At 35.5% G+C, this 7,010-nt stretch overlaps 1 protein-coding gene across 2 annotated transcripts; it reads left to right on the top strand.

Moving 5' to 3' along the window:
* The first annotated feature begins 1,995 nt into the window (after positions 1-1,995).
* On the top strand, positions 1,996-6,076 carry LOC145101940 (mechanosensitive ion channel protein 1, mitochondrial-like). 2 transcript variants are annotated; one of them, XM_079039253.1, is made up of 7 exons: positions 1,996-2,152; positions 3,416-3,497; positions 3,693-3,809; positions 3,917-4,056; positions 4,137-4,244; positions 4,387-4,608; positions 5,807-6,076. In XM_079039253.1, exons 2-7 carry the CDS (start codon positions 3,437-3,439, stop codon positions 5,897-5,899), a joined length of 741 nt encoding a protein of 246 aa, XP_078895379.1. In that variant the 5' UTR covers positions 1,996-2,152; positions 3,416-3,436; the 3' UTR covers positions 5,900-6,076. The 2 variants fall into 2 exon arrangements, with proteins under 2 accessions (XP_078895379.1, XP_078895378.1); XM_079039252.1 differs by having other exon boundaries at positions 3,416-3,809.
* The last annotated feature ends 934 nt before the right edge of the window (positions 6,077-7,010 follow it).

Here is a 7,010-nt window from a genome sequence, read left to right as displayed (position 1 = left end):
TGTTGTTGTGGTCATACAGCTTCTTGGCCAATCTCTTGGCACTGTCGAAAGTTTCGGGATTTGCAGCTATCACGTTTCCTTGGATCGGGGATGTTAGTCCCCAGATGAATCGCTCGATCTTCTTTCCTTCTGAGGTGATCACGCCAGGGCACAACAGAGACAGTTCGCTAAACCTTGATATGTATGCATCTATATCAGCGTTTCGGACAGTGAGATTCCACAACTCTTGTTCTATTTTCTGAATTTCACCTCGAGGGCAATACTCGGCCATCAACATTTCTTTCATCTCTGTCCATCAACTTGGAGTTGGGACTTGGGATCGTGGCAGCCGACAGAAGGGTGGATCGTGGCCGTGACTCACAAGTAGGGATGAAAGAACGATTGCGTTTTTTTTTTTTGTTACGAGACCGTGGCAGCCGACAGGAGGTGTGAATGTGTGATCGCAGCTTCAAGTTTTTTTTTGTGTGTATCGCAAGCAGGAGCTGAGATTCGATCGTGCATTATGTGCTCATCAAGGCATCCCTACGTGACATGGTTTTCTAGCCGGGCCGGTTCCCGGTTTTGGGCCGGTTCCAATAGCCGGTTCTTTCCGGGTCCCGGTTCCAAAAAATCACAAATTTGTAGTATAGGTCCCGGCCCGACCGGTTCCATCGGGTGCCGGTTCCGGGACCGGTTCCGGCCGGTTCCCCGGTCCTTTTGCTCATCCCTATTTCCTTCTGAGGTGATCACGCCAGGGCACAGCAGAGACAGTTCGCTAAACCTTGATATGTATGCATCTATATCAGCGTTTCGGACAGTGAGATTCCACAGCTCTTGTTCCATTTTCTGAATTTCACCTCGAGGGCAATACTCGGCCATCAACATTTCTTTCATCTATGTCCATGGCATGGATTTGGCTACGGGGAGTGTCATGGCTTCCACGTGTCCGTTCCACCAAGTGAGCGCTTGGTCAACGAGAGTGCATGCGGCAAACTTCACCTTCATCTCCTCAGGGCAATCGCATATCTCGAGTACCGATTCCACCTTCTCGATCTATCGTTTCAGGGTGATCATTCCTCCAGTGCCGTTAAAGGTTCGTGGTTTGGCGTTGGTGAAGTCTTTGTAGGAACATGTTTTGGTGGGTCCTTGATTCATCCCGTTGTTCGAACTTCCAGGTCCTGGTCCGCTGACTCCTCCATTGTTCCCTTGATGATTTTGGGCCATAGCCGCGGTGACCGCAGCCGACACCGCTGCATGAAAAGCAACAGAGTTGAACTCGGGAGGGTTTGGCTCAGGGTTTTCGCGGGTTGGTCGTCGAGGCATCTTTCTGCCATGGAACAGAAAGATGTTGAGTATCTGTGCTTTTTGTGAGAGTGTGATCCTATGAGCTAGGTGTGTGGCACGAACTTAGGTACTTTCATAATTTGGCACATAACGGGTTCAATCAGTCATCAGACTGGAATACCTTAGCCCAATCAGTCATCCGACTGGAATGCCAACACACAACAGGTTCAATCAGTCATCAGACTGGAATACCCAGGGTTTGTCGGCATGGCGCCTTAACCTAACCGCTCTTCTTGAGCCTCCATGCCTACAACTTACAACCGATCTGCACTAGGTATCTTAGCCTACAACATATAGCAGGACCACCTCAACCTATCTCGCCACCATATGGCTATCCCACTTAAGATGTGCGAAAAACCTAAAGAAATCATTTATATTTGTTGAATAAGTACAAAAACAAAAATTACTTATTTTGTAACAAAAAAAATATTAAAGACTAAATGTGTACAAATTAATAAATATATTACCCTATTAAGTCTTTTTTACCGGCTAACCTGTAGTAGCCGGTCATAAAAACTAAATGTGTACAGTTTAACAAGTTGAAGGGGTACATGTGGACGAAAAAAAAAAAATCAGTGACTAAATGTGTAATCATAAAATATACTGCCCTTTTAGTCATTAACCCTTAAATAAATGATATAAACAAAAGTTTGACCAATATACCCCTTCACCTAATAAAAAGGTTTCGTTGATATATTGCGACGCAGACCAAAAGAAACACACAGCACGCCTCCATTCTTCTATAGTCCGCTCCTCAAGCGATTCCCGATTGCTTGCCGCCCTATCACTACGATTTCCATCGGCGTCGCACTCCACAGATTCGCTTCAGGTTCGATATTCTTCAATCTTTTCCTGCTTTCGTTCAATTGCATTTGCATTTTGGCTGCTCTAGGTTTTACCTTTTCCCCTGATTTCAGTTGAAATGGAAATCATATTAGTTGTTGTAATCGAAATCTGTGTGCTTTTCTTCAATTCTTTCCTTCTTTCGATTTTCTTCAATCCTGTAGATGTATATGTGAAACTGCAATAGGTTATGTGTATATGTGAAACTGCAATTGCTACTGTTAACAGGGACATACAGATTGTGTTCATAACTGGAACGTAGACATTGTTTTGAATGATGATCTTAAGGGGGTGTTTGGCTTGGCTTTTCAAAGCCAAAAGTATGTTTGGCAAAATGGTTTCTTTTGAAGTTTTTACATAAGCAAAAAGAACTTTTTGAAAAAGTCAAGAAATCCTGACTTTTTGTAACTTTTCCAAAAAGAACTTTTGAGGTTTAAAAAGCTAAGCCAAACACCCTCTAAGATGCTTATGTGATACACCAACCATGATAATCTTGTTGATGGTGGTATATCGAAAAAGAAACTTAAGCCTAAACAATTGTTATTAGTTTAAAAAGAAAATGTTAGTTATAATAAGAAAAATAAGTCATAATATAAAAGGAAGCCCTTTTTGGTAAATTTACACATATAAGCATTTTTTTTTTTTTTTTTTTTTGCCGAACACTAAAAATGGCTTATCAGCTGATAGCGTTTTGACACGGTATAAGGTTAGCCAAACACATTTTTAAAAAACTCTGTTTTAAATATAAGTTAAAAAGTTAAAATCACTTTTAATAAGCTTAGCCAAAAACCCTGTAAATTCATATAACCGAAATGTATCTTTTCTGGTGAAGGAACAAAGTGAAGAACAAAATGTAATTGTAAATATTTTAATGTTTCTGTGGTTTGATTTAATTCTGCATAGGGTAGGTATATCTCATGATGCGTACTAACATTTTATTTGCCTATTTATGTTATTTTAATCAACTTTAACGTTTCAAATACCTGGGTATTTAGTTATTAGCTTGTTTGTTGTTGGTATATAGCTGTTTGAAAGCAGAATGCTAAAAAGAGAGACTACAGTTATTGATTTCTGTTACAATTGAATTATTGTTTTTATGATTGCAATGCACGGGGTTAGCATATTATAGATTGAGAATTTAAGTAATCTTGTATTAGTTTGACAGACTTGAAGAATGTAGTTAGTTTATATTAATGTTATTATTATTATGTTTTATAATTGTTTTTGTTGATGTTATTGATTGATATAGATATAGGTAGAAGATTGAATAATGAGTGGAATAAGCTTGGTGATATCAAAACCTTGGTGTAGGGTGTATAATCCTTGTACAGGTGAAAATAATAAGAGTAATTTTGGTACAAGCAATAAGATCCATTTTGGTACAAAACCAAACAATAAGATGGACTTAATCCCATGTCATTTATCAAATTCAAACTTAAGAATTTCTTCTCCTGTTGCAACCAATCACATGTTGAAACATCGTGTGTATTCATCATCATCATCATCATCATCATATGCACGTAAAGATGTAACCGATTCAACATCTCAACCACCTTATGGCTTGTATGGCCTTGTTGCTATTATTGGTTTCGCTTTGCCTAAAGCCTGGGAGGCCGCTATGCATTTTATTTCTGCTACGGAAGGTAGGTAACTTTATCTCCCTTGCCTTGTCCCCCCTTTTTTTAATGATATAATATACTGAGAAATACGACTACAAAATTTCTCATAATCTGTATTTATTTTTTTTCAGGAGTTTTGAAATCAAATGCGTGTTACTATATCTTTCTAGGGGTTGCAGCTGTTTTTGTAGCTAGAAGCTTTCTTGGCAATATCATGCGTGGGTTTGCATTACTACGTAACAAACCCTTTTCAATTGGAGATATGATAGAAGTACGTAAATAAGCTTTCTGATATATTTTATCTTTCGTATGAGTATGAATTTGTTCTTATTTCGAGTGTTTTTTTTGCAGGTTGGACATTTGAAAGGTGAGGTTATTGATATGGGACTCATAACGACCTCATTGCTTACTGAGGAAAACCGTCGTGCATTACTTCCTACTTCCTGGCTTAGTGGACAGGTCTTTCATCGTTACCCTTGAAAGTTATTATGTCATTATAAAGTCTTTTTGTTGGTTAAGTACAAATTTTGGGTTCATATTCTTTGTTTATCGAGTTTTATATTACCACCCTTGTGATAAAGTATTTTGCCCTTTTTTATAGGATTATGTGAACATAACTGGGTCTCCAGCTCATGCCATGGTTTTCAAGATTGATTTGAGCATTGATGAGATTGAGAAGATCCCCGAGATATCAGAGGAAATAATAAACATGATGAAGTCTAACTCAATCATTTACTTGGAGCAAGAGCAGCCGTATTGTTATCTTTCTCAAGTGGACCCTCTTGGTTTCACGCTTACTATTGGATGCAAACTAAAAGAGCGGGTACGTATAGCATACTTCCTCAAACATTTCAAATCATAATTTGCCTCGATTACCAAATAATATTTTTTTTTATCAAGACATTATATTTCGTAAATCTACCTAATAATAGCATTAAACTTTCATCTTTTTTCTGTTATATATCAGTCTTTGTAAATAGATAATGTAGATATAGTAAGGATGATTTTTTAAAGGAAGAAATGAAAGTAGGATTGCTACAATAGGTGAATCAGTAAAAGTCTACTTTATTTATTTATTTATTTTGCATATAACCTTTTATGAATCATATGCTAACTACTACAGGCAAGTTATAGTTGCTATATTTAGTTATGAATATAATAATGTTGTTTTATAATTTTAAAGCTGACATCTCCACCTGATCACATTGATCTTCCTTTTTTCCCCTCAAGATATTATGAAAATCCAGAAAGTTCAAGCATGGTAGAAACGTTTTGGAGCTTGTGATTGAATCTTTGATCTAAAGTTGTATCATTAATCAATTTTTTGCAAATAAATGAAACTTTTTGCCCAAGTACATAGTTGATGGACATTTTTAAATATTGGTTGAATGTCTAAGATGATTTATGAAAAAGCAAGATAATTAATCTAATTCATCCAAATTAATACTACTTTTTAGTGTTATTGATGGATCATAAAAAGTCAACATTTGAAATTTTGTGAAAAGAAAATCTTAGAAAATGATGTTATTGCAATTGTTTTGAGATTATAGCCCAAGAAACAGCAAACGCTCCCATTTTAAGATCTATATTATTTGCAACCATTTTGTATGTCAAAAATCAAGCTAAATTTATGGACTTACCTATTCTTTTATGCAATTATTATGAAGGATATAATCTTCTTTATAAGGTGTTTAATAGCATTTGACTTTCAATTGATTGTTTATTATAGCATTCTGCTTTCAATGTTTTTTTATTATAGAACTATTCCTAGAAAAACTACCTACCTAGTTATAGCAATTTTGTCCAAATGCAAAAACAATTTTCATTGCTAAAAAAGTGTTGATTTTTACAAGTAGTGGTAAGTAAAAGAAATTGAAACATGTTTATAGATTTTTTAAAATATAATATCTTGATTAGAAGTAGGATGCTAGAATATACAAATAAGTAGAAAGTAAGATGGTAGATGTTGAATTTCTAGAATTCATCTAAAATTTTCTTATGTCCTATTTTATATTATGCAGTGTGAAGACGAGTTTTCTTCAGCTAAGTATGATATCTTTAGGCAGGCGATTCAGATAATGAAGAAGCATGGGGCCTACCTAGATATGAACTAGATTTTCTTTCTTTCGAGTAATCGCAAAACCTTAACAGAAACCTTTTATGTACATTGCTTTTGCTTTTGGTTTTGGTTTTGCTTGTTGATAGAAAAATGAGGTTGTAATACTCTAAATTATATGCATCAATTTGGTATATAAAATGAAGCGTCAGTTATCATGAATTAAATTTAAAAAGGGTCACCAGGTGTTTGCCAATTCTTCTGCTTTATTGAATTAAAATTAAAACATCCAATCGTTAATATAAATACAAATCCAAGAGAAGAAGGCAATGGAATGTCATAAGACGTTACTAGGTAAGACCTTTTGAAGGCAAAAGAATCAACTATAATTGTAATCAAGATGGCATAGTTATAAATCAAACATAAAATATGGGTGCTGTTGGAGGAAACGTGAATGTAAATAATTCTTCTATTACTATTGGTATTTAATTTTAATTTCATGTAGACTGATATGGCTTATATGGTATTTTAATTGAACATGGAGATCAAGAATTCTTCAATCACTATGTGAAGTTCATCAATACCAATTCAAAACATGCTTACATTTGGGATCGCTTTTTTCCATGTTATCGGAACCAAATAACTTAATATCATTTTCTCCAAAATCATAGAACTAGTGCCGGACCATATATGCTTAATTGGTACCGGTTAAGCTCCGGTTCTGATACCCGACCAGTTTGGGATCGTGTATCAATCAGTGTTGCACAAATCGGCTTTGGCGGCCTTGAACTGATTACGATTAGGGTGTTTGGCTGAAATCGGTCAAAATCGGGCTTAGCAGTCATAGGCGGAAAATATTTAAAAAATTCAAAATTTTTAATTTTCAAATATTAAACCAAAATTTTAAATTTTCAAAATTTTAAGTTTTTCAAATTTTAAAATAATATACTAAAATTTTAAATTTTTAAATACTTAATGTTTTAGGAAATATTAATTTTTAATTAATTTTTATCAATAATTTAGGGTCCCTGATTAATCCCCACCTAGTCCAATTAATCGCTTATCGTCAATCGACTGCTAAGCTACCGTCAAACGATTTTCACAACATTGACATCAATCCTATGTGCTCGCATCCCTAACTGAAAGCATTTGGTTGTCAAATGTATGCT

The sequence above is a fragment of the Lactuca serriola genome, chromosome 4, assembly GCF_051521515.1.
Source record: "Lactuca serriola cultivar US96UC23 chromosome 4, Lser_US96UC23_V15, whole genome shotgun sequence".
Taxonomy (NCBI): Eukaryota; Viridiplantae; Streptophyta; class Magnoliopsida; order Asterales; family Asteraceae; genus Lactuca; species Lactuca serriola.
This window is presented reverse-complemented; position numbering and strand designations above follow the sequence as displayed.

What these genes read in the sequence shown, in the direction of transcription:
- LOC145101940 (XM_079039252.1), top strand. Translation starts at nt 3,437, where the DNA reads ATGAGTGGAATAAGCTTGGTGATATCAAAACCTTGGTGTAGGGTGTAT. An exon ending in TTTTATTTCTGCTACGGAAG is followed by an intron (nt 3,810 to 3,916) that starts GTAGGTAACTTT and finishes ATTTTTTTTCAG; the next exon opens with GAGTTTTGAAATCAAATGCG. An exon ending in CAATTGGAGATATGATAGAA is followed by an intron (nt 4,057 to 4,136) that starts GTACGTAAATAA and finishes TTTTTTTTGCAG; the next exon opens with GTTGGACATTTGAAAGGTGA.